Source organism: Syngnathus acus, chromosome 21 (genome assembly GCF_901709675.1).
Source record: "Syngnathus acus chromosome 21, fSynAcu1.2, whole genome shotgun sequence".
Classification (NCBI taxonomy): domain Eukaryota; kingdom Metazoa; phylum Chordata; class Actinopteri; order Syngnathiformes; family Syngnathidae; genus Syngnathus; species Syngnathus acus.
This window is the reverse complement of record NC_051105.1, coordinates 3,706,759-3,734,352: the sequence shown is the minus strand read 5'-3', so window position 1 is coordinate 3,734,352 and position 27,594 is coordinate 3,706,759. Positions and strand designations below refer to the sequence as shown.

The 27,594-nt window shown below is 41.4% G+C and overlaps 2 protein-coding genes across 7 annotated transcripts in view; one reads left to right on the top strand and one right to left on the bottom strand.

Annotated features, from left to right (window-relative positions):
• Positions 1 to 10,832, top strand: part of lmo7a (LIM domain 7a) — a 44,611-nt gene extending 33,779 nt beyond the window's left edge. For 2 of the 6 annotated variants that reach the window (XM_037239917.1, XM_037239916.1), the window contains 19 exons: positions 56 to 198; positions 297 to 894; positions 1,106 to 1,354; positions 1,610 to 1,724; positions 2,098 to 2,259; positions 3,541 to 3,710; positions 3,781 to 3,838; positions 3,927 to 3,983; positions 4,900 to 4,925; positions 5,256 to 5,363; positions 5,434 to 5,520; positions 5,834 to 6,456; positions 6,633 to 6,673; positions 6,790 to 6,948; positions 7,541 to 7,718; positions 7,840 to 8,154; positions 8,589 to 8,697; positions 9,709 to 9,811; positions 10,250 to 10,832. In XM_037239917.1, the coding sequence (XP_037095812.1) occupies positions 56 to 198; positions 297 to 894; positions 1,106 to 1,354; positions 1,610 to 1,724; positions 2,098 to 2,259; positions 3,541 to 3,710; positions 3,781 to 3,838; positions 3,927 to 3,983; positions 4,900 to 4,925; positions 5,256 to 5,363; positions 5,434 to 5,520; positions 5,834 to 6,456; positions 6,633 to 6,673; positions 6,790 to 6,948; positions 7,541 to 7,718; positions 7,840 to 8,154; positions 8,589 to 8,697; positions 9,709 to 9,811; positions 10,250 to 10,272 (3,324 nt within the window). In that variant the 3' untranslated portion in view covers positions 10,273 to 10,832. The remainder of the gene's footprint in view (positions 1 to 55; positions 199 to 296; positions 895 to 1,105; positions 1,355 to 1,609; positions 1,725 to 2,097; positions 2,260 to 3,540; positions 3,711 to 3,780; positions 3,839 to 3,926; positions 3,984 to 4,899; positions 4,926 to 5,255; positions 5,364 to 5,433; positions 5,521 to 5,833; positions 6,457 to 6,632; positions 6,674 to 6,789; positions 6,949 to 7,540; positions 7,719 to 7,839; positions 8,155 to 8,588; positions 8,698 to 9,708; positions 9,812 to 10,249) is intronic. The other 4 variants (XM_037239918.1, XM_037239919.1, XM_037239920.1 and 1 more) reach the window with 4 other exon arrangements.
• Positions 10,833 to 24,646: 13,814 nt separating this feature from the next.
• kctd12.1 (potassium channel tetramerisation domain containing 12.1) lies at positions 24,647 to 26,876 on the bottom strand. Its single transcript, XM_037239922.1, has one exon. The coding sequence runs from the start codon at positions 26,719 to 26,721 to the stop codon at positions 25,858 to 25,860; it is 864 nt and encodes a 287-aa protein (XP_037095817.1). The 5' UTR covers positions 26,722 to 26,876; the 3' UTR covers positions 24,647 to 25,857.
• Between the last annotated feature and the right edge of the window lie 718 nt (positions 26,877 to 27,594).

The window sequence follows — 27,594 nt, the reverse complement described above, 5'->3', positions numbered from 1 at the left end:
CGTGAACGTCCGTCCCGCTAAGGTGGGTCTTTTGAACCCGGCTTCTTCTTTGCAGGACTTAAGCAAATGGAAGAACCGGCGTAAGAGTGTCAATTCTGACATTGTTAAAAAGAAAGAAGAGAGGGAAAAGGTTGAGCAGATCACACACGGCGGCAGCACCAGAAACTCCAAGACCTTCAAGGAGATGCAAGATGAGAGGTATGAGGGCAATGCACACTTTGGCCACAATCCGAGCTACCTCTCTGATGAAATCAAATTCTTTCTTACTACCCTCTCATCATCCCTTGGGTCATCAGGGAGAAGAGGCGGAGCGGCAGCCTCAGCAGCCGCATTGGGTCGCTCAGCTTTGACAACGACAGCGACGTATTTGAGAAACCGAAACCCCGTACCCGGGACAGCATGACCAGAAGCTACACTATTAACACTTTTAATCACTCCTCCGGCTCGTCTGAGCCCGCTCGGAAAGAGGTCAAGCCCCCAGATGTCTCGCTGAGGTCCACAAAGCAGGAAGCCGAGTCCGTTAAAGTTCCCGGCAGGGCCACCGCTCGCAGCCCATTCAGCACACCCAAACCTTCCGAAGCCACGTCCTCGCTCAGGAGTTCAGTCTTTGAAAGCACGGCCAGAACAAAGGAGCGCTCACTACTTCCGAAAGCCTCGCAAAAGGTGCCTGAGCCCGAGAGCCCGGTCAAGGTGCAGCCCCCAACTTCTGGTTCCATATTCAAACCATCGCTGGCCAGCAAGACAGACGCCAACGCTGCGGCGGTTTCTCGGATATCCGCCTCCCTTCCTCGGAGCTACCAGAGATCGGATAGTGCGCGGCTATCGTCAGTCATCACGCCAAGACCTTTTGGGACCCAGGCAACCCGTGTAGGCTCACTTACCCGGAGTGTCACAGTGAGTCCATGTCCCTTCCTCATAATAGAGTTTACAAATACAAATACAGTGGCACCTCACATCCAACCGTAATCTGCTACTCCAAATCGTACAACCTTTGGGGTTTCAAAACTTTTAGGTGCCACTGTAGTTTCTGAGCCAAACTATGTTCACAAAATGAGGCCGGACGTCCGGTTGTTCATTCTTTGTCGATATATCTTTTCCCCTACAGCTGAACGACTCTAACAGTCGCATCAACGGCAACACCGCCGTTCCTAAGAATGCGTCGGTGCCGAGCCGCTATCATCAATTCATGACCGTCGAAGAAATGGCCCAGTCGCAGTTGAGCCCCGTCCACAGCAGCGAGGACGACGACGAAGCGCAAGAAGACACCACAGGGAAGAGTGTCACCTCTACATCAAGCATCTCATCCCGCACAGTTCAGGTCAAGAGGGACCTTCCAGCTAACGAAGCCAGCAAGGTATTCCTGCACTGCTCGGATTTTGGATGGCGTGTCACAATCAGTCCTGCTGTAAAATTGGAAAATGACTGGTCGTGGTCGACTATTTATGTTAACTACCGAAACAGTTCTTGATTTGACATTTGATGGAGTGCTGGGATTGCTTGAATGCTGACAAGAAGTCTAGCTCGCTTCAGGGCTCTCTGGTCCTCCTGTCCGTTAAACCCAATTGTTGTTATTTATCTTGACTCTCTTCTGTTGTTTGCCTCTTTCCAGGAAAGTATGTGCGAGATGCGGATCAGCCTCAACCAGAAGCCCAACAGCAGTCGAGACTTTGGCTTTGACGTGGCGTGGGATTCTAGTGGGGCTCACGTCAATTACATCCAACCAGGTATCAGCAGAAGCATCCAAGACACTCAAACCAAACTATTGGCACTTTGTCAATGAAAGAGTGGTAACACGCAGAACCGTATGTAGTGCTATTTTGTTACTAGTTCTTGCTTTTAGAAAATGCATCAATAGCCAGACTTTAGGGGTCCCCATAGCTGCTGTGTATGAGCATTTTTTTCTAGTCCACTGCAGTTAAGACCTATGTAGGACAGCATCTTTCTGGGACAGCTCTCCCGGGCCTGAACCTCCCATTTTGACTGAGACTGCCCCTTCTCCACGATGCACATCAATTTAGTTTCGCATGTGAATTTTAAGTTCAACTTTCACCCTGTCTGGCTCCTACCCAGTCCTGTTGTGTTGTCTGTCTTCCACAGGCAGCCCAGCTGATATATTCCAGTTGCAGGCTGGGGACGAGGTGCTGACATTGAACAGCCACCGGGTGGCGGACATGAGCTACCTTGACTGGAAGGCCGGCATGGACCGAGCTCTGCAGGAGGGCAATTTGGTGATGGACATCAGGCGTTATGGCAAGAGCAGTGAGTCATACGTGTAGTGTGTGTGTGTGTGTGTGTGTGTGTGTGTGTGTGTGTGTGTGTGTGTGTGTGTGTGTGTGTGTGTGTGTGTGTGTGTGTGTGTGTGTGTGTGTGTGTGTGTGTGTCTACCAGATTTGGACTATTTGAACTGTAAACAACGTTTCGGGACAACCCAAGAATTTAAAATGCAAGAAAGTACTGACCACTTTTGCAGCTGTAACAGCTTCCACTTTGTTTAGGGGATTTTTTTTGGGGTCCAGAGGATTGTGTTGACGTTACTTTTCCCACACCAAACTTGTCGCTTGCACTCCTCACAAATAGCTAACTGATTGTGACAGTCAAAATTGGAGCATAAATTGTTTGTTGAATCATGCGTGAATGTTCCCATGACAGCATGGCAGGAGGCCCCATACGCCTCCACTCGTGACGATGACTGTGACTGTGTTGAGCATCCGTGGTTTTCATTTCTACTTTTGTTTCTTATGGTGATATTTTCTTCTTTATTTTAGTGGTCCTTATTTCTCTTATCAGCATTTACTCCTAACCGTTTTTCTTCTGGTAGGCGCAACACAACTCACTTATTTCCCACAGTTTTAGTCTGGCTGGCTAACTGGTACAATCGTGCCAGGCCCCTGAATATTGTGAAAAATTGTGAAAGTAGTGTGCCCCGCAAATCATACAGTAGAGTGACTTTGCAGGATATTTCCTAGTTGAAGGAGAATGCCCTAAGACCACCAAAATGTTTTTCGGTTTTTTTTTCTCTTTCTTTCTTTCTTTCTTTCTTTCTTTCTTTCTTTCTTTCTTTCTTTCTTTTGTTATTATTCAGCATTGAAAAACCGCATTTTATGTTTTGTCTGATATTTAGATTTGTTTGATGGTCTTGAATTATATTGGGGAAACTATGCACAAAAAAACAAGACTTTGAGATAAGGGTAAATATTTTTTCTTTTTCACTCTACTGTACTCAAAAGATTATCCCAACTGGATAAACCCATTTCCAAACGTCTGCACCCACATTAGCTGGTTGGTTTTAACACACCATACGTATAGTATATTTGTTCCAAACTCTTTGTGGGTGAATGACAGCTGTCATATGATTCATGGCTGAGGAAGGTGGTTTTTCTGTCCCGTTCCCCTCTGCTGCTATGACACTCGTGTCTTTCGCTTCTCTCTGGAGAATTTCTCGGCATTTGGCTTCCTTGTTGCCACTAAAACATATGCTGATTTAAAAAAAAAAAAAAAAAAAACCACAAACAAACATGTTGCTATATTGTCTGCATGCAGACTGGGACAGAGATCCGTCTTCCCCGCCATTTAAAGGCCATAAGACCATCAATCTGACCAGTATGGATCATACCACACTTGTAGGTTTCCCTGAGGCCGGTGCCACCAACATGCTGGATTTTACTTCGCTCTCTGACACGTCCGCCAAGGCCACCACCCACTCGGTCGTGGTAAGTGAACCCCCAAATGATTTGAGCTATCTGTAGGCCAGATTCTTACTAAAGGAGAACCTTTGTGCAGGATGTGGCTTCCAACGGCGTCGATGGTGGTTACCCCAAAGTGTCCATGATGACAAAAGGTAAGGTCATGAAGTAATGGTGGCACATTAGTAGTATATTACATTTGTTTTGCTTGATTAAACTTTATTTCTCCCATCTCCTGTATAGAATCAGAGCCCATTTCTATGATAAACTTAAAACGGAGATCAGAGTTTTTTGAGAAAGGTAAAAAATAACATGTTTTACGAGGTTTGGGGCTTATTTCATGTTTTTTAACGCTTTTGTTTCGTGCAATAATGTCTCAGCCTTGGGGTGGTTTGCTTCGCATGCTTAATGATCAGTTGGAGGATAACTGAATAAAAATAGGGTAATAGTCCCAGAATGTGTTTTGGGCCCAACTTTCACTCCTTGAATTCGTCTGGTTCCAGAGGGTTTTTTTTCCTTCTTCAGGCCTCGTCAAAAATGATGTTACCTTCATTACAGCAAAATGAATGAAAACCTTTCTTTAATTTTTGTTTTTGTTTTTTAAAACAATGTTAGATTTTAGGGGGAAATTAAACCGTATTCTCAAAATCGATTTATGTATTTTTCTTCATTGAGTGGAAAGGTTTCATAGCATGGTAAAATGAATGGAAGAAAATTATTTGAATCTAAAATATATCTTGTATTGTTAAAAAAAGGACTGAAATTTCTATTGAACAAAACTCTAAACACTTTTTTAGTAGCATTTTTCATTTAGTGTAAAATTAAAACTTATTCTCCCTTGTTTTGTTACTTTGCTATGCACATTAAAAGCATATTCCTGCCATGCTCTCAGCATGTTCAACCTTTTTCACTTCTGCATGCTGATGATGTGCTTATGCAATCATGCTCTTCTTAATTTCCTCCATTTCCACATTTGATGTTGAGTGGAGGCAATCAATAAGTTGGAATGGGGTGAACGTGACATTTGTTTGTTTCTCATGGGTTGTTGTTCTCATTGTGACTTTTCATGATCAATTGGTGCTTGACTGGGCAATAAAAAGTAAATAAGCCCGTCAGCAGCCTGTTAATGTGGCAGATGGCCTGCAGGGTGCCTTGAATTAATCTTCCATGGTGCATGACACAAATATTGACTGGATGGTTTTGTCTTTTTTTCAAGGATCAGCAGGCTCTGACATGCCAGATGTGAGTACCAACATTGGTGCATTGCCATCTTTATACAGTACATTGCTATATTTTCTTGAGAAATTAGTTATGATCAACTAAATATATTACATTTTGTCAATATTTAAAATAGCATCTAGTTATGGAGTGTTGTCTTATTTGGCCCCTCAGTAGCACTACTGAAAAATTGGCCCCTCCTACATTTAAGTTGAAAATCCCTTAAGTCATTTTTAATATGACTAATGTTTTGATTACCTTATTCAGCAACACGGGAAGAACCCAGAAGAAAGGATCAGCTTAATGTTCTACTGCATGGGCTTAATTGTGTGTACATGTCCTCTCCATCCTCAGATACCTGTTCCACCACTCACCGCGTCTTCAACTCGCTGGTCCTGGGATCCAGAAGAGGAACGCAGGCGACAGGAGAAGTGGCAGAAGGAGCAGGAGCGCCAATTACAGGTATATTGAAAATAGAAAACAAAATTCTTTCCATATTAAGAAGTGTCAGTGTTATTGTTTTGTCATATAGGAGAAATATAAACGTGACCAGGAGAAACTGCATGAGGAGTGGACAAAGGCTCAGGAGGAGATCTCTAGCAGTGTTCCACAACGCGAGGTACCACATCATTTATTTTAAGTGCTACAGTAAATGATATACTATGAACGCTTTTTTGTTGGGAAGATTGGCTTTAAAAAAGAAGAAATACGTATAACAATCTGAAGTTCCTAGTATTAGAAGAAAATACTTGTATTATTTTTTGGGGTTACAACAATTTAGAAATGATGTACTTGTAGAAAGAAACGTAACAAAATACAACATTTCTAACATCAAGTAAGATAATCGTATATGTGGGACAGAAACATTATTATATTGCACTGCAATTTCTCCAGTATGCTATATTTCGGTCATATTTCTGTTTCTCCTGCAGCCAGCGGGCCCAACGCTCGCCTACTGGGACCTAGAGCAGGAGCGAGAGAGGCTGGAGCAAGAGAGGAAGAGGAGGGAGGAGGAGGAGCAGCAAGAGCGCATGAAGCTGGAGTTGGAGAGGCAGCGGAGAGAGGAAGAGTTTGAGCGCCAAAGGCAGGAGATGAGGAGGCGGGAGGAAGAACTAGAGCGAGACAGACAGGAAGTCGAGAGGAAGAGGAGGGAGCAGGAGCAGGAACTGGAGCGCCAAAGGCAGGAGATGAGGAGGAGGGAGGAGGAGCTAGAGCGTTTAAGGCAGCAGGAGGAGGAGAGGAAGAGGAGAGAGGAGGAGCTGGAACACCTGAAGGTGGAGGAGGAGAGGAGGAAGAGGGATGCAGAGGAGGAGCGCCAAAGGCAGGTGGAAGAGGAGAGGAGGAAGAGGGAAGCAGAGGAGGAGCGCCAAAGGCAGGTGGAAGAGGAGATGAGGAGGACCCGAGAGAAGGAGGAAGAGGAGAGGAGGCAGAGGGAAGAGGAGGAGCTTGCGTGGCAGAGGAGGAGAGAGGCAGAGAAGGAGGAGCTGAGGAGGAGGCTGATGGCGGCGGAAGAGGAAGAGCGGCAAGAGAGGAAGCGTGCCATCGAGGAGCAACGGTCATTATGTTGGCTATTAAGATAAAGCAATAATGTGTGTGTGTGTGTGCGTGTGCATGTGCGTGCGTGTGTAATATAATTTCCATATGAATTGCAAATGGTAAGATGTGGAAAAAAATGTGTGTCCTCCCCCCAAAAATATCTAAATTTAATTGTGTTTTTTTTTGTTTTTACAGGGCTAAATTGCTTGAGACTGAAGAAAGACTTCCAAACAGAGGTCAGTAATTAAGTGTTACAATACACTTAGCAGTTGTACGTAAAACTGTGACCTTCAATGGATTGCACTGAACTAGTGAGGCACACGTAAACGTCAAATGTGCGCCGCTGCTGTAGGTTTGTCAATGCATCGGGGCGGCATGGCCCACTGGCTGCTGGAGGAGCAAGCCAAGAGCACACGGGAAAAAGTGGCACACGGTCAAAGGGCCGCAAGCGAGCTGGAGAAGGAGAGGAGAAACATTCTCGTTGCCATGAGATACAGGGAGCCCCAGAGAGGTCGGCTCCTGCCCCGCAATCGTTGGCTCTGATTGGCCTCTGAATCAAAACATTCCAATCAGCATGCAAATCAGACAATCTAATTCCGAGTTGATGGACTTGATCAAATCTGACTTTTCAGCATCAACATTGACTGTTTGAATGTCTTTAGAATGAACAGAAACTAGTTTAGGGACGCCTGTGAACACTTTATTCCAACACACCAAATGCAAAGAATTCAAATTTTGTTCCTGTTCATGCTGGCCGCATGATTAGATCCGATTTATTACTGCAACAGTCATGAGACGACTATGGCTAGAAATGACACAAATAAACGCATGTGATAATGTTAACCGGGTTACTGCTGTATTATCCTAAATTGGCTCGTGGCCCACAATATTGCAGGACGTGACTGTACTGACTGGCTCATTCATGCAACTCGTTTTCATGAGTCGGCCATGAGTTTTGCTGCAATTATTATGTTTTAAAATGATAATTCTGTTTTTGATTTCATGTGTCAGTCGAGAATGATGAAAGAGTTGGTTATCTGTATCTCATCATTGAGGTTTTCATTCTCAGCGATCATGTCTGGCCTCCCCCTCTGTGATTGCAGTGATAGGCGGCGATGTGGTCGACGCAATGGGTGGGCAGCCGCCATCACAGGCGGAGCTCCAACGCCAGCAGCTCCTGAACGACATGAAGAAGAAAACGAACTTATTGACGGACAGCAGCTGGATCCGCCAACGCTCCGCCACCACCCCTAGCAACAGCGACCTGCCATCTACGCGCAGGTTGGTCAACCATCCCGGTGCTGGTGTGGTTGGTGTGGGCTCGCTAACGCCGATGTACGCAGGTTGTGGGTTTTGGTGCTGGGGCTAACTGGCAAAATTGGGCACGGGGTTGGCTTTGCAGGGGCGGCTCTCTTGACCACCTGGATAACCCCCCCAACTCCTGGCGTTCGTCTTGGACACTCAGGAGCGACTCCCATATACCAAACTACTCGCGGCCTCACTCCGCCCTCTCCGGCAACGTTCCCTTTTACGGCGATGGGCCGCCAGGGGCGCGGTTCGGCTCGAGCACTCTGCCCGCCTCTTTCGGGGGCCCAGCAGCTGGGAACACCCCCTGGTCTGGGCAGTTGTCGTCGCTTTCGACATCTTCTCTCTCACCCACCACCTCCCCAGAACCAGAACCTGGTTCTGACGCAGGTGGTCGGCAGCAGCGCAGCAGGTAAACTGGGTTGGTCTACTGGTTCTGAACGGCGGTGATGTTGCAGAGCTTTTATGGGAGTGCCGGCTAAAGCTTCAGCATTTTATGGCAAATTATTTTTATTTCAGACTACTATATGTCAAATTTTTATTTTTATTTTACAATATTGTGTATAGATTATGAGAATTCTTCAATTGGCAAACAGAGTATATATATATACTATATATGTATATATATATATATGTATATATATATATATATATACACATACGTACATATATATATATATATATACATACGTACATATATATATATATATATGTGTATATATAGTGTTAATGTGGTTTTGTGCATGCTTGTTTCGTTTGCCAAGTGGAAGTATCAGCCATGCTTTGAGCAATTGCAAGTGTCTCCATGTGCTTCCATATGTCCAAGTTGTGCTTTGTGCGATATAGGTCTGTGAGCGGTAAGAAAGTATGTACTATGTGTGACCTGGCGCTGGGAAAAGGAGCAGCCATGATCATCGAGTCCCTCGGACTCTGTTATCATTTGACCTGTTTTAAGGTGAGATCATTTTCACACCTTCTGACTCACACCTTCATCTTCGCACTTCTTGAAAGTCTAAAGTATTAGGGAAAGATGAAGTGTATTTCAGCTCAAGTCTTGATTGCCATTTCCACTTTATTGACATGAATGATCAGCATTATTTCCTTCGACCAAATATTTTGTCATTTTAGTTTAAATTCATTCAAGCATCATTCCACCTCATATTTTGTTTTATGTCTGTCTGAGCTTGTTGTCATTCCTGCTTTTTTCCTCAATTCTAAAATATCATATTACACCAAATTTATTTTTATTATTAGTAGTCGTAGTAGCAGTAGTAGTAGTAGTAGCATTATTATTATTATTATTATGAAAACCTGATGTGCTAGAGAAAAAACAAGGGCATATTCCGAATAGAAACCAAAAAGATATTTGGAAAAATGTACTTGTATCGCTGATTTAAGATTTGTTGACTAGACCAGACTATTAACTTTGTCTTGTGGTTATAGATGTTGTTCATCACGTAAGGTGTGAGAATTTTGACAGCGTTTGGTTCATCAGTCAGCCGGCTGGTCAGTTGGTCGGCCATTCATTGATAGCTCGCTGGTTGGGTGGTCAATCAGTCGGCTGGTTGGTCAGTTAAGTTATGTAGCTGGTGAGCTAATTGTTTAGTAAATTAGTCAGACATCAGTTCTTCACCCAGTCATTTACGTAGGTCACTAGTGTTAGTTAGTTAGTTGGTTAGTTGTTTGGTTGTTTGGTTGGTTGGTTGGTTGGTTGGTTGGTTGGTTGGTTGGTTGGTTGGTTGGTTGGTTGGTTGGTTGGTTGGTTGGTTGGTTGGTTGGTTGGTTGGTTGGTTAGGATGTTGATGAGTTGGTCAGTTATTAAGTTAGCATAGTTAGTAAGTCAAATTGCAAGTTGTTCAGTTTGTTAGTTAGATAATCAGTCTGTTTGTTGGTAATTTATTGGAATTATAAAAAAAAAAAAAGAAAGTATCACTTTTTGAAAAATCAACTTTGTGTTCATTTCTAGTGCATCGACTGCAAAACGGCCCTCGGGGGATCGGAAGCCGGGGCTGAAGTCCGAATTCGAAACAAACAGCTCTACTGTAACACCTGCTACATGCGATTCAAAAGTAAGGCAAAGTCCTCCCGCCCATCTACCTTTATTTTGTCCACTCACGGTAGCTTATTATCAGGTTTGTAGTTGTGCCCCTATATCCAACAGTCCAAAAACACCTATTTGCTGTCATTTACAATGCGTTTATGCATTTTATTTCTAATACAGACTGAGTAGTCAGTCAGTCAGTCAGTCAGTATATTGGTTAGTGAACTCGTTAACAGGTTAGTGCGTTTGTTACTTATTTGGTTGGTTCATCTGTCTTTCATTCACTTAAAACGATTATTTAAAAAAGGACACAATACTTAACCAGGCTGTTACATGAACCGGAATGAACATTTATTCAGCCCTGTGAACCCTGCCAAGCAACATGTACCTGGGCTCGCATATAACATTGCTGCAACTACCTGTGAAGTACGTACAATTTAAAGGTTTTGTGCCGTGTCTCGTCCAGCTGGCCAGCCCACCTCGATTTAATTTGAGGGTCCTCCAGAAGATCGACGAGGAGACCACAAGCGACAACAACCCGTGATGCATCTTCATTCCTGAGATTCGAATTGTTCTTTTTTTAAGTGGGTAAGACTGGTGGTGTATATTTTAGGTGCAAGATGTGAAATATTACAACTGTACAAAGGGTTCTTCTTATACATGCCATATTTGGTTACTACAGGGGTGGGAAAATCTAAGACCCATGGGTTCAAATGCAGATCAGGTGAACGTTAATTCTATCATAAATATCATATGTTTTCATAAATCTAGCATGGCCCTTGGAAGAAAAAGGCTCCTCACCCCTCTGCTTGATATCTTACTACCGTATCTTCCTTTTATTAAATTTCTAATGAAAATAACGTTTCTTCCTACTAGCGGTGTTCAGTGGTCATTCGCCTACTTATGTGCCTTTATGTCTGCAACAGGGAGAAGTCATTAAGATTACTATTATCATTATCCAGGCTGTATTTAATGAGATGAAATATTACACAGGTTGTGAAGAATATGGAATGATGGCACAGATTTGTAAATAAAGACTTTAACTCTGATGTTGCAATCGGGTAGTGTCTGATTCCAGGTGTTTGGGTGGAATTTCAATGAGGCAATTTGTCATGCCCTTTTGATTCCGAAAGCGGCAATCCATAACGCTTTTGACAAGCCATCTCCACAAATCGTAATAATTCCGCCACCGGAGCTGTTACAAGAGATCCAATTTGCAATGAGCCTTTATTGAATATTCATACACCTGCCTCTTGCTTTCTCGACAAAAGCTAGGAAATTGTCCTTGTCACGGTATATTTGAGAAGAAGACTTGAACGGCAATGAGTCAGAAGAGAGAAATGCTCAGGCTCAAATTCTCTACTTTGGATTTGTCTTGGCGCTCTGCAGCAGCAACGATTTTAAATCCAACTCCTTGGAAAACAAACGCAACCTCAATGCCGTCCGTCTTGGATGAGGAATATGAATCACTTTTTTCCCCTCTGCTTTGACGTCGGAATGTTCTGCATTTGAACTTTTGGAAAATGTGATTTTTTTCCCCCCCAAGGACCTATGTTATATCAAGTATGCCTAATTTTTAATCATAATCTAAATTTACCATAAACATCTAAGGTATTGCCAAGAAATTATTTGTGCCCCTGACAAAGTCAAAAACTGGCTACTCCACTGTCGTAGAAAATTTTCAGCAACTTTGGGGGACAAGCAGAACAACAAACCATCTTTCTGATCTCGGTATGATATAAAATCAATAGTTGTATTTAAGGAGATACTTTTCAGCTTGCAGTTAAAATGATGAGTAATTAATTAAATGATCACTAGTGCTGTGTGTGCAGGGTTTTAGTTTCTGTAGCTTCAATTTACCAATAGAGGGTACTGTAGTCTCAAGTCTAAAAATGTCAGACTCCTCTTGACATTACTTCCGAGGAATTTTACTTAAGGTATATATTCTGCGATAAATACATTTACCGGTCAAATTTAGCACTAGCAAAACAAAGTCGTGGTACATTTAAAGTAGTTTTCAATTAAAAGTATCAGTATTTAAGCTGTACTGTGAATTTTAAAATGATTTTTTTTAAACACCAAATAAATGGAAGAAATATCGTTTTTAAAAATCATGAGTATAAATCTAATTATTAGTATACCTAATAATTTAATTTATGCATTCATCAATAGTAACATTCCATTAGAAATGCAAACATCCAATTAAATCATTTTTGTTATTTCTGTATTTACACTAATGTGGATTTTCCAGAAATGTACGTTTGGGTTCCAAAATGCATTATGGCTCAGGTTCTATTTGGTCGTCAATTGTCAAATGTTTTGTGTGTGTGTTATGTGTGTAGGGTTATTTTTCCTTTCAACAGGCTACTTGTCATGTCACACTTGTCCTTGGCAGTACAATGCTCCTTTCTATTTTTAGAAAGAAACATTTTATTCCTTTAAGGACTTTCACATGGCTTGTGGTGGACTTCATGCATCTGGAACACGAAGTGAAAAGGTGTGAAAATACAAAATGACTTAATTAATGAAGCGTGAAATCATGTTTCAAGTTTGCTATGTTCCTCTGAACCATGTAAATTGCATGACTTCATTATTGCCCTAATCCACCTGATGCGTTGATAATTAGTCATGTGACCTGTTACCATGCGAGTGTCATAAAAACCAATCGTCTGTGCAAAGATTTAAACGGAAAATTAAAGAGCACCTTAGGTCAAGCTGTAAATGCCACTTTCTCTGGAGAACCGCAGAATGTTTGCTGTTCTGAAACAACTGTGTAGTCATTTGTTTTTGATATCAACTATTCTAGGAATCAATTTTTTACTTTCGAATCTTGATACCACCAAGACTAAAGAGCTGTCAATTTTGATCTGTTTTTATTTACATAGCTGTTTTACTCTATTGCGTTTGTATTTTCATCCAGGAGTTTCAGAAGTTATTTGTTAGACTGCACTTTGCACTAGACTTGCACTAAGCATAAAAGTAGGGCACTGGATGTTCGCCCCAACCTTGCTGGAAATGGTCACTAGACAATTGCAGGGCCCATATCCGAGGTAAACAAGCATTCCCATTTCCATTCACAGCCATGAGACATCTTGTGCAATCATCAAACCATATTATCATCAGATAATCACTCCCCTCTTCAGATATTGATCTGTGACCTTTTAGTGATCAGCACAGATCCTAGCAGTCACAAAACGAAGAAGGCCCCAGACGCTAATCCCCGACGTTCTAAAGGGCAACGCTACAAACAAGGCGAGGGGGCCGTGGGACGCCTGCAGGCTGCAAAGCACATTAAGAGGAAATAATAAAACATCTCCTCTTGAAGACAATACATCCTCTGCTCTGTTCTGACTCACACGCTTTATGACATAGGAGGACGTAGTTGTTATCGGAAACAAAATGGGACTCCCGCCGGCGCTACCCCTGAAACAGGATGCTAAGCAGGAGGCTTTGTCTAACCGTCATTAGCCTATGAGCTAATGTGACACGTAAATTGAATAAATTTCATTCAAATTCAAATAATTTGTGATAAGGCAAGTGATTGTGTTTCGATTTTGTTTTTATCTTCTATTTTGGGACCGAATTAAATTTTCAAATACCTAATGTAACCGTGGATTAAACTGAATGCAAATCCACCACTGGTTAATTATTAGAGTTCAGTTGTATTTTACTTTTTGTACGTAATGTATCGGCAATATATTTTAATTCATCCATATTCAAGGGTAGTTTTGCTTTGACTGTCCTTAATGGCAATTTTTATCTTCAAAATGTTACAGATAAATTTGCCACCCCACTTATGCAGCATAGCCTTTGAAATCAATATCAACGTGATCCTTGTTATGTAACCAGGAGGCATTGCAGTCAGATTTCCTTAAGCACAGCTCCAGTACATCCTCCATTTTGGGGGTTTTCCAAATATGATCGTGGATTGAAGGAGGTGGGGGCTGTGGGGTGAGTGCTTTGAATTATTCACAGAAGAGGAGATGAAGTGGAAAGTGACTGTGCTTGACTACAGCTAATTTCTGCCTGGCGCCCTTTACCTTCATCATCCCTATGACAGTCCTCAAGGACTCAGGTCACCACAACATTTAGTACACCTGCACCTACACAGCCTAATAAGATCCAATGAGACATAAAATGCTTTTACTGAAATGTCATTCATTTAACCACAAGGCTGTCATTTTGGTTTAACACTTCATGATTCATACTGACAGCTTTGAATATTTTGACTCATGTGAATGCCAATAAAATATCAGGCAAAGCTCTTAGTCGATGTAGAACAACACACAAAATACTGCTACATATGCTCAATTAATTGATTCCATTGACTAATTGTATCTTGAACAAAGTGAGACAAAAATACATTGGTAAAACTCTTGAAAAAAAGTCTGTCATTAATTGAGGATGTTATTACTTAATTAAAATCTTACAACAGAAGAGGAAAATTTGACTTCAACGAGGCAGGACAAGATTTCTTAAAACACCAAATTAATTTGATATATGCAACATTGTCACCAATGGGGGAGAACGTTAAATTTCTTGACCAGGGAACATGACTCCTCATAAAAACACTGGCATTGATACAGAAGTTCAGAACATTCACATCCATTTAAAAAAAAAAACAATTGGAAATGTCAAAGCCCTCACCCCTGCTAGTTTGCAAAGCTTTAAATGCAACAGAAAGTCATCCTAGTGTCTAAAACAGACTCCTTACGCTCAGAATTAACTGTGTCGCCTTGATTGTAGAGAAGCACCCGCCCGAGGCAAGGAAATTAAGATGGCGGCCCATACAGCGTTATTGAAGCGACTTTGCAATATTTCCCCGAGAGAGCTAAAGCCTTTGGTCGACTCTTTTGTGCGCGCTCCATTCAGCGCCATTATCGCCCTTGCAGTGGCTGTAATTACACTAGTGTCGTGTGAGCAGCCTAGGATGGCCCATTATTTGCACCATTGTTAAGCTTCTCGTTTTGTTTGCGCAGACACAAGAGCGTTCGCCTTGTGTCGATTTATGGATATGAAGTTCATCTTGATTGGGTGGCTTGGTGGCGTCATTGGACTCTGAATGAAAATGGACATCAATAAGAACAAAGTAAAGATTCTTGTCTTGTGTTACTTGCTACAAAGCAATAAAAGCATTACTGTGAATTGAGGAGCTCCATTTAGACAAAAGTAGTACTTCTGTTCATCTGTTGGTAATTTTAAACCTTTTTAGCCATCGGCAATTACTTGCAGTTTGTTGTAGGGGTTTTATCCTCAGCATGACAACAGATTGACCCTGGAAATGATTTTTCTTGTTTCTGTTATTTCCTATGGAGGGGACAACATGCTTGTATGGCGTTTGCATTTCCTCCCCACTTTTGCATGGATTTTCTTGCACGATTGCTTAAATGAAGGCACTAAAATATCCATAAGTGTGAATGGAGTTATAAAATAACGACCATACCAAGTGTGTTGGAGACACAGTTACAAAGATGGTAGTTCTGCTAAGTGTGAGGGACAGAAGAAGGTAGCCAAGGAAGTATGAAAAGAATTATTCAGACCATGTCATGATATTATGTGCTTCAAAACATAATGTGCTGGACAAGATATTATGTGTCCTCTTCGCTGTCAGCTGAATAGGCTTCAGCTCAGCCGTGACACACCGTGAGGTAATCATCATAATCATCATTGAAGACTCTAAATTGTCCGTATCTGTGAATGTGAGCATGAATGGTAGTTTGTCTGGATGAGTGCGGACTGACGGGCATCTCCAGCTCACTGTAATGAAGACAAAGGTTCTACAAAATGGATGAGTAATTTCAAATGATTTCTGATTGGCTAAGATGTCCTCACAATAAAAGGGCCACAGCTTTTGTATTGGCATGCACTCGTCAACAAACTGCGGGGAGGAAGAAAAGCAAGTTAGCCTCGACGCTTTTGATTGAATTCAATGTTTGGAGGTTCCGTATATGTTCCAGTGCAGGCTGCATCAGGGTGACTTCCTCCTCCAAAGTCCCCGGAGAACGAGCCATCTGCTGTCTTCTTCCAGAGGGAACGTGCTGGCCAGCCCTCCAGGGTTCTTCCACATTTCTGGCTCCTGGGTGAGTGCTTGTTTTGCTTGAATGCCCTTCTTTCTAATTCACACATCCGAGGCTCTTTGGGGAGACGGGAAATGGAATTCCCATAATCTTCCTTCTCATGTCCTTGGTAATTCGATATTAAAACATAACAGTATCTCAGTCAGATCACGATTGCCTTTATAATAATATCTTATAAAGAAGACACACAGTATTCATTTATCGCAGTGGGAAATAATAATATTATTGCAGTCTTACGTATCAGTAGAAACAGTTAAAGTTCATTTTATTAGGTGCACCGGAAGTCATGTGAGATTTCAGCAAATCACAAGACATCTCAGTGACATCTCAAGTGTTTTAATTTCAGTCGATTTTTGAACAGGTCGAACTGTCAAGCACACAAATCCAAATTGAGAGGAACTGCGGCATGAGTCTCGAAATACAAGTTTCATTTGTTCCATGACCACACTCATAACTTCAAACTCCAAACTTTCAAAATGAATTTAATTATTTGTGTCTGTTCTAGCCCCCCACCCCGACCCCCGGCTAATCTAAAAAAAAATTGTAATGTGTACTGAGTAAAACTAGCACCACATTATGTTGTACTTTAGAAAAACATACAGGACTGTAATATTTAAATAGAATTACAAAAAAATTAAACAGTTGCATCAAACAAACGCTGCCTATCTTGGCCACACGGTGGCAGTATAAAACAGCTAGAAGATGACTATACTGGTCATTGAGGCGTTTTCATAAATCCTACAAGAGCTGTAAAAATGTCTCAACTCATCTTTGAGTGCATCTATACAGCACTAATATAAATTGTTGTATGCAGAGAGAATATGACTGTAATTACTATTACAACATTGTCTGTCTACAAGTTGTTGCTGAACCATTTGTGGTCAATCCCTTGCACAATAAAGTGCTAGTTTTCTTTAAATGCGTACGAAAAAAATATACATGAAAATGAATTTTCAACAAATTAAACTCATAAGTCAAGGTATAATTCTGTTTTGTAAAAACGGTGGTTGAATTTGCAATTTATATGAGAATGAGTAAGAACATAATTCAAATTAATTCCAAAGTGAAAATCGTTTTTTACGTCATACACTTGAATAAACGTCTTTTCTTTAATAGGTTTTATCTCCGGTCAAATTCCTGACGGTCCCGGATCACTTAGCATCTTGTTAGTGCATGTTAGAGGACTAAAATGGAGCGCAAACATCACAGTCATGAGACCTCCCCCAGTCCGCCCTCGTTCATTCGTTCCCCATGTTTGCCATTAAAGCCATCACCGCCTACAGAATGGTAAGCAAAGCGAAAAAAGGGACTCCATGAGCTAATTAGACTGTTTGCCTTGTTAACTCGCTGATGCTTGCTTCACTTTATCACATCACTGACTTCCATTTGTCTCCAAACTTAATTTCACGCTCTGGCTGCCCGACACTTTGTGTCCTCAGGGGGATACGCGACATACGACATGGTTCACAAATAGTGACAGGTGAGCTTTGCCATCGGAATCGTTCAAATCCCTCGTAGAAGAGTCACAGATTCTCAGAAACGGAAAAGTTGGGGTGTTTTCATAGAGGCACTCTCCTTAAGCCTCCCCTGGTAAAAATCCTGAAATGATCGATAGCGCTAATATATTAAACCATCTGACCTTTCTTGGCCTCAGGATGGCATCGGTGAACGTGGAGGGGGGTGGATGTAGTCCTTGTAAAAAGCTGGCAGGGGACTTAGAGGAAAACCGGCAGATTCTAAACCTGGATGCCAAGGGATCAGTGGGGAACAGGGTGCATTCGATATGATTAGCACCAGGGGAGTTAAATCAATAGGTGGTCGGCCTATTTTTCATGAAGAGAATGGGCACAAACTAATCTTAATGATTTTTATTATTCATATTTTTTAGATTGTTATTCGTTATTGAAGAGAGAACACTCCTGATTTCAGCCGCTATCTGACCAGGTGCCAAATGCTGACAGGGGCTGAACATGCTCCTTTTGATTTTGAAAGTGTCATACGTGTAGTCCTAATGTGGCACATATTACAGTATAGTAAAGTACATTTGTAACGTCCAGATTTATTGCATCTATCTTTTAAAGGGACAGTGTGTAGAATTTAGTGCCACCTAGTGGTGAACTAATAGAACGTAACGACTTAAGTTCAAAGTGTGGGTATTTTGAAGCTCGTGCACTATGGTGCCACACAGAGACCAAAAAATAGATGGTGATATGATGGATAGTGGGTAGACTCAGGGTCACAGGCATATATTCTTTATCCTACTATACTGCCCCTCGCTGGCCAAAGGAGCACACAACGGAAGGAGCAGCACACTGCTTATTGCAAAAAATGTGACAAATTGTTTACACTTTATTTAACTGTCATTACTGTGTGTTTTGAAAGTACGACTTTTCGCAAGTAAAACAGAAAAATCGCAATAATATATCAACAGTTTGTTCGCAAAATCGCAATAATATATCAAATATTTTATAATTGCTAGGGTCTTCATTTCAGCAACTAAATTATTCTAAAGTTTCTTATTAATGTAACTTTTCATGCATCTGTATGTTATGTCACTCGACAAATAATAAAGTGTACAAGTTCTTTCACAGGAATAGAATGTGAGCAGCTTTGGGTGATGAAGTCACCATGATGAAACACTTGCGTTCCAAAGTGTGAGCATGATCACAAATCAATACTTTCACGCTACAACACATGAGAGACTTTTACCAGCTGAAAAGATATCCTGCGCTGTTAGAGAGACACCTTGAAAGGGAGAGGAAATGTCAAGTGCTTCACCAAAAGGAGAAGAAAAAAAAAGAAAGATGAATCATGAGGAAGCAGAGGCCGGTAATCCGCTCCCTGCAAATCTAATTGACTTCATAGCCAATACAAGCCAGCATTCATTTTAAGACTTAGCTGCAAAATGTAAGGCTTTGTCGGCTGGAAATTGATATTCATTTTGAGTCAAGCATTAAAAGGGGAGGTCAACCCAAACTAGTTGAAACCAAGTCTTCTGCTTAATTGAATTAATTGAACACTCCTATCGCATTACAGTTTTTATTGATTTCTGTGATCTGTTTGAAGAAACTGGGAACCCTTCTCCGTCTTCATCATCACCATGTATGTCAGCAGAGCAGAAGACACCTCATGCAAATGTGTTAACACCTTCTCATTGAATTGTTTTCCCACTCTTTTGCGGGTCAACAGAAAAAGATTGTGAATACAGTACTCGTCAGCTGTCGCAGGATCAAACACTTTCCGCTTTTACAGCTGCTTACTTTTGATAATGCCTTCACAATTGGGAAAGGAGAGCCACATTCATTTCTGAGGGCACAACTATTCGCTGACAACCCACACAACGCCACTGGCGCCGGGACGCAGACGGCACCTCACGCTGTGGACGGATTTACACGCAGTCGGGTTCCGCACAAACAACAAAAGTGGTCGGCCCGTTAGAGAGCTCTCGCTACTAGCGGCTAGACGCAAATATGCACGAGCGTGTACACGCAATCTCCCCGAGAGGAAGTGTGAGAACACAACATGCGCAAGGCCATGATTTAAATGTTTTCCCAATTCTTAATTTGAATGACAATGACCCAAAAGAAATGGGAAGTCCATTTTACAATAAACAAGGAGGCGCAGCTGGTGTGCAGCCACACCACACACAGCGGGGGTGTCAATACAGAGAGACACTTGAGGGCAGCAACACCTGCTACACCCGTGATGCGTTCAGATCACTGATAAGACCAGTACACACCAGTGTTATATTCTGACTGGTATGACGACTTCAAGTATAATATGTTCCTTGGCGGAGCTTCATGACAAAGACAAATAGCTCGAGTAGGTAGGTGACTACGACTGACATAAAAATGTAAACATCTAAATTGGTTTTTTGATGTATGAGTATTTGTCTAGTGCAGAAAAAAATAAAGGTCACCAAGTCTTGCGTAAGAAAGTCAATAACAATTCTCAAACACTTGTTGGACCTTCCTTCTCCTGTACTGATGTACCAAAATACATTTAAAATGAACCACAAAAGCTCATGTATGATATTAATTGACAAAGATGAATTCAAAGGATATTTTTGCTATAATTATAGCTAGTTTTAGTCAATTTGATAAAAGATGCATTTTTGTTTTTATTTCATTTCCTTCACAAAAATGTTGAATCCATTTTAGTTTTGTTATTTCTTATAATATCCTTGCCAATGAGTCATGTGAAGTTGCCAATGTACCTCAAGCTCTTCCGAGTTTTTTTGTTTTTTTTTAAATATTCAGATCAGTAATTTACATGTAAATAGACGTTGGGAGAAAAGAGCTCTGGGTGGTGTGCTTTTTTTTGTCTGCTTTTTATACAGTGACATATTAAGAATGGTTACCGGTGACTTAATTTTCCAATGCTAAAATGTTACTTGTTACTTTTTGTTTTTAAGCCTTTAGTCTATATTGTTGATATTAAGATCCATGTACTTGTATGTTTTTTGAATCAACTCAATTCAGCTTACTAGTAGATCAACTGTGTCTTACTACTAACTTTTTCTTTACCCCTATCCTCATGTAGCATCGGGCTACTAGTGCACCATTAAATCTTACTAGTGCTGTAAACTGCTATGCTGCTGTACTACTAAGTCCAACAAGTAGCCACGTTTCACACACTAGTAGCACTCCAATGCTCCCTTCAGTCTCGTGTTTCGTACGTATAGAAACTGGATGGCTGCATTTTCCTCATCTGTGTTGTTTTTCCCAAGGTTTGCCTATATTTAGCATGATGCATGAAGGAAAACAACACATAATAAAAGCAGCAGAAGATGCAAGCTTCGGGGTTTTTGTGGCCTTGCAGTTGCTGTGCCTTCCAAATATATGTTGGGAACTGTTTCCTCTGGTCTAGCATCAAAATAGCACCATTGATGTTTGCCAGAACACGCAAGAGTGGTAAGCTTTGCCTGCGGGTGGTTGGACGTTGCCTTTCTCTGCTCTTTTACTACTCCACTGAAATATTTGGCTTTGTGCTTTAAATACTGATGCGATAATTAGATATGTACGTAGCAGACACGCCAGGTGTCGTGTAAGAAAATTAAATGAAGCCTTTTTTTTGACCCAGTTATCCAATCGTGCTTTAACCTGTAAACAAGCAGAGGAGGCAACATCTGTTTGACGAAGACTGGCACAGATGTCAATATGTTTTTAGGTTAGCAGCCATTTGAGTTCCTCTGAGGATGGCTGTTATTGATCAAATATCATACATGTGTATACATTGTAGTTATGGGGAACTTGATTATAATTTTGATTTAAAAACAGATCTTACTAATTTTATAATACAGTTTAGCCTTTTTGAAATTGCATTAAAATGAAAAAAAAAAATTAAAATAATATACACACGCCTTAGAAATGACCCAATTTGAAAAGAACCAAAATCATATTCAGCAGCTATGGTCATAATTTGACATTTTTGTCCTACTGTCTTTGTTTACAAATTAAAAAAATATATACAGCTGCTTTATGTGTAAAGCAAGCATTTAATTTGAATTTTTTTTTTCTTCAACATTTGACTTCCTTTGCAGCCCACGCATTATATTTGGTTCCTCTGAAAAGATAAAACCCTAAAACCCTTCTTCCTGTTGAGATTGAAGCTCCTTACAGGGAACTGTTGCTGCTGAAAGAGGCACAGCAGAACCCGTAGTTAGTCTCGGTTGACATTTATTGATATACTGCAGTGCATTGCGTAATAACTGCAGGGGCTTCCATAAACTCTGCAAGCCTTATTTAAAAGACGTAATAAAATCACTTGTGCAGACTCTTTGGTCTGAATATGACAGCTAACACATGATGTCATTGTTCTCTTTACACAGTGGAACCTCCAAAGTCAAACAGTTTGGAGTGACATACTGTGGGGGGAAATATTCTCAAAAGTAAAAAAAAAAAATCATTAAGTGTGAGGGTTTTTTTTTCTTTGTAGTTTGTGTAATGGATCCACAGAAGGGTACCAATGATGGCTGCTACCAATCAGAAATGGAAGTTTGTGCAATGTAGCTAAGTTGGCATGGCTACAAAAATATTAGAATTTTATATTGCACCGCAAAGGTTTTGCAAATGTCTATGTTAATATATGAGTAGTATATATATATATATATATATATATATATATATATATATATAAGAGGAGATAACACACATCTTCCCACCGCTTTTCAGCTTCTTCTTTGAAGAGATGAAGTCCAAATCTTGTGTGATGCCAGTTTCAGTTCAAAGTTACATGTGACTTTAGGAACTTTCCTGAAATTTACCTAATTGCACATCCTCAGGGGAATTCGACCTCACTTCTAAACAGAGACGCTGGGCTTACATGTGATTGTTGTTGTGTACGTTTTTGCACTCTGCAATTATGACTTGCAGAGAAACTCCCCTCCCAAAACCAAATGCCACTGCGGTGCCCGCTTTGAATTCATGTGGAAACCATACGCTCATCTTGACCTGGATTTGCTCTTGAAAACTGATGTGTGTAGATGTGACCATGATGTCATGTCAAAAAACAGTGAGGTATCATTTTCATACTGATCCAAAGTCAAGTCTTGCTTATACAATCTTTTGATTTGTCCTCACATTGAGAAGGTTGTATTTGTCGCTCTCGATTCAATTAGAATAATCATGAGGCTTTTGGTCCAGAGTCATCGTTGTGATGTGCAAATGAAAGCCGCTTTGATCTAAAATAAGTCAGGAAGCCAAGGAGCGTCCTGAGTCCATTTGAGGGAATCAAACTGCAGCCATGCCGAGTGACGGACGCACAATGTGTACACAAAGCAATGAAATAGAAACGACTGCACAACAACGATGGCTCGTGACACATTTCCTTTTCACATAGTTGTCATTTGGCCCTTGGTGCTCGTTGTCTTGCGCATCATAAGAGAAATAATCTCTTCCAGAGTCAAACTCTTGACATCATTAAGTAATAATAATTTGTCACATAGCACAGGTTTAAAGCAATTTAACCACGCCATTAGAAAAAAGAAAATAACTGATTTAAATTAATAAAGTACGACTTCATCTGACAGCAGGTATCACCATATTGTTTTCATAAAATTCGTCAATTAAAGTGGAAAATCTCATTCATCCATGACTATTTATTGTTTTAATCAATGTAATTTCAAAAAAAAATTGACCAATGACAAGAGCTTTTGAAGCATTTTGAAAATGTCATGTTCAGCTGCACTTGGCCTCAGCAGCCATTTGCACTTCATTAGCTTTGGTGCGCTTACCAGCTATAGTTGCATTAAAAAGAGGAACCAATTTTACAAGTCAATGCGATAAGATCACTCAGCTGATACCAGCGCTGAAATCATCAATTGGTAGGATTATTTATACAACCGCTGATCATCATGAGCTGAGTTATTCATCTCTATGTGGTTCGGTTGGTAAAAAATCAATTGATAACCTTGAAAAAACAAAGAGGGTTTTTCTTTCAACATTAAAAACAAGAACTTCAGCGAGTATTGATACTTCAAGCAACTTTAAGACTAAGGGTTATATTTATTCTTATATATATATTGGCTGGATTAGATCTTGCGCTGCACATGGCATAACACAATTTTCTAGGTTTGGTCATGTGACATTTCCAAGTTGAGCGGTGATGGTTTGTTACCTGAGCCTTCATCAAATGATGTGTTTTTTAATGTATTAAGGGTACATGAAAACTAATGAATTTATTAAATTAATTATCGACAAAATATTTACTTTTCACTGCTGAAAATGTCCAACGAATCTTTAAGGCACTGTAAAATACATCATTTCATTATATAATTTAATGCCAAGGGGATCCCTCAGGGATGTGTCCGAGATCCCCTGCATGGTTTATCTCAACCACCAGTTTTTATAATAATTTTAATAATCCCCCACGATTTTCTGGATTCAAAGCCTCTTCTTTGATATGAATGAGCAAGGTGATCCAAATATGCATGTCTCTTGTATTAGCGTGCAGCTGGAACCTTTCACATTTGCAACTGACAAAGACAAGCACGTACGATTAGCATGTGACGCGCCTCAATTTATGTGGAAGAACCCCCCCCCCCCCCATGATATTTACCGCCTCCCGAGCCATTTAATAGCCGTGTGACTCGTCTGAGTTCTGATGAGGTCCAGTGCAATTTCTCTTTGAGGCCTCCCCTTTGATTGCCTGCTGTTTAAAAAGGTCAGCGGTGGACATTAAGGAGGCCGAGGTGGGGCTGGCACAGGGCAGGAGAAAAACAGTTTATTATGGAAATGTCCTGTACAGAAATACAGTGTTACGAGCGGGTGATGACAAAATCGCGAAGCAAGATGCGTACATACCTTTAACAACATAACATTTTCTAAACAAAACACAACACTGCTTTTCTATTGTGGGATATACACACATGAAAATATCTCCACCAATAATAGTGAGCCTCTTTGGCAAAACCAGATATTTGTCATAGCATCAATTATGAGGCATGAGGCATTTAGACTGATGGAAAACACAAGGGTAGTATTAGAATCAAACCAGATCACCACAAGATATTAGCTCCAGATAATTGTTTGACAGATATTTGATAATTGAGCCTTTGATGACTTTATCCGAAGGAATGGAAAATGCTCACATTTGTCCAGATTGTCGGTTAGCATGTACCTCCTTTTAGCTAGCTACCTTTATGCTCTGCTACTGTCGCAATTTGGATGGGCGCAGTTTGGAAGTTCTAATACTTGTTTAGTAACTCACACAGCTAATTTGGTTTATGACAAGAGATAACAGGAACATACATTGACACTGAAAACAAAATACTCCAAACAACAACATATGTATTATGAGTTTATTCATACATAAAATTGCCATTTCATTGCTGAGTTACACCATGTCTCACTGAAGCTACATTATGAGCTGAAACAGCTTTTGCATTCAACCACCTGACTTAGCATGTCTTGTTTCAGACCAAAAGCAAAAAAACTCAACAAAAAAAAATCAAAAACATGCATTTTATTGGACTAGGACGATATGCAAAAGGACTGTAAAACCTTTTATATACAGTGAAGAAAAGGACCGATCTGGCAGCCCCATTGTCAGGACCTTGAGGTCTGTTTGACAAATAATTTGAAATGAATTATTTTGTCCTCCTAATTAAGATAGCATTGAGTTGAAAATCAGATGCTGGTCTTCTACCTAGTTTAATGTTTTGTTGTATTCTACAACTTTGCACTAAATTGGATCGTTTCTGTCGCCACTGAAGGTTCTTTCACAACACAGGTTAGTTTTAATTGGATTACAAAAAAAATTAATTGTTTGTTCTTAACAGTGTGCCAATTCTCAACATGGATCGTATCTCTCTCTGACGTGTTTAAAAGTTTAATTTAAAATGATGTTATTATTGGAGCCTGATTGTTTTGTTGGCAACTTTTATATTACATACACAATACCATAATCATTGTTTTGTACGTATCATGTCACTTTATTCGTCCAGAAATCCTACGATTGATGTATCTTTGTTCACAATAGTGACAGGCTGTACATTGAAATGCTCTTCCACAACCACCATGCATCATCATTATTTTAGTTCTGTAAACCTCAACTACTCAACGGGATTGAGACAGAGCCCTGCGTCCAAAAGACAGAGGTAATTGACATCAGCCCCAAAACAGTCTAAATGATGCTCGTGAACTCACTTTTAACATTTCCTTGGTATCAGTTGAGCACATAACAGCAGATAGGTGAGTTTTGGGGTAAGTGACAGAGGATGAATTGCAAAAATGAATTTGCAAATACAGGCGGAGAGATACACTGTAGGGTATATTTAGACTTCTTGTAAGTTTTTGTTTGGTGGTAAATATATGCACATAACTCCATAAAGATTAGGAAACACTGGTCTACAACCATGCAGTTCTACATTTCAGTATCTTTTTGTTTGGGGTGCATTCTAATCTTTGGATATGAAATGGTCATACGGGTTATTAATGATTCCAAGGACGTAGTAGAATAAAAGGGGCCATTTATTTCCATCTAAAAAGTGTTGTTGCTACTGTTCTCGACAAAAGACATATTCGGTGTAACTTGTCCAGATTTTGTCCTCGCCAGGATCATTGCTGGTGTAGGCGCAGGTGCCCGTGGAGCTGCATGCCACCATGTGGAAGCCCACCTCGTTGAGCTTGTCAAAGGCCTGCTCCAGGAAATTATACTTGAGGTAGTAGCGCGACGTGTACCTCTCCGGCGGACGGTCCGGGTCTCGGCTCTCGTTCAGCGTGTCTCCAAAAACCTCTTTGGCCAGGGACGTCTTGCCACATACCGTGATGCGTGCCACCCTGCGGAATTTGGCGTCGGTTTGGATGTCCCGGCCGATGGTGTACGAGCCTCGGTAGCCTACGGTGATATAGCCTGACTTCCTGGAGTCCATGGACGGAGAGCGCACGGCCGTGCTGGTGCGTAACGCAGCCTCCGCGCCCCCGGCTGATGCGCACAGTGGCTGGCTGCCATGGAGCGGTGCGTCCTCGGTATCGCTCTGGCAGATTTCCTCGCTGATGGAGTTGTCCTTGCTCACCTGCGGACAGAGCCTCTTGGCCAGCTCCCGAAGCTGGAAGAAGTCCGCTTCCCTCCGCAGTCGGCTTCTCTCTGGGAAGTAGTCCGGCAGCACCAAGGTCAGGTCGCGGAGGTAGTCGAGGACGTAACGGAACAAGAAGCCGTCTCGGTCCAGGAAGAAGCGGCCTTTGGTGTCCCTGGCCAGCTCCTTCGGGGTCCGGCGGCTGAACATGTGCCACAGGAGCGAGTCCGGCACCGCGACCAGAGTTTGGAGCCGGGTGACGTACACTTGTCCCCCGACGTTCAGCTCGACGATTTCCGGAAAGTGGGAGTCGTCGCGTTGTTTGGACGCCTCGGCCAGAGCCATCGTGTCCGTTTGCGTGCGCGTGTGCGTGTCGGCTCTTTCCGTGGGCTGACTGACTGAGCCTCAAGAGGCTGCACACGGCTTATGAAGCGTGGACCTGAGGGAGGAGAGGAGGAGGGAGTTGCATGGTTAACCATGGTTTACATGCATGTTAACCATTAAACGACACGACGCTAATTCAATGACCTGTAAATAAAATCTGAGGACAAAAAAAGGGAGAAAAAAAACGAAGAAGTCAGTGGGAAATGATTTGAACCGTATGTGCAAGTTAAAATGAACATGTGACTTGAGATTTTGAATGTGGTAAGTAGTGTTGGCTCGTGAGTGAACGATTCGTTCAAAGGAACGAGTCTTTTCAGTGAACGACTCACTTCCTAAAGTGATTCGTTCTTTTTTGAGTTCATATGACTTCAACCAGTAGGTGTCGGTAATGCCCATTGAAGCTGGTGCCACCTCGCCGTAAAACAAAACGAAGAAGAAAATGACGTCACTTCCTGTTCACGAACGAGTAGTGAATTGCATTTCCCGTTCACCAACAAACGAATCAGTGAGTGAGTGATTCGCATTTCCAGTTCATCGCGAGAACGGATCAGTGAGGGAACGAATCCTGACTTTCCCGTTCGCGAACGAGTCAATGGGTCAACTGCCTTCCTTCCCGTGCATCAACGGATCAGTCAGTGAACGTGTTGCGTCTCCCTCCTGGCGTGAACTATGTAAGCCAGAATGTAGATTTACGATTTGCCAAGGAAAATAAAGAACCACTCACTGCAACACCACTTCTTTTATGCGCGTTTTCTCCAAGCTAACGGCTAACTTTATTGCGTGAAGGGATGCGCCGTTATGCAACAACGGGGAGATTATGCTTCTCTTTGGGTA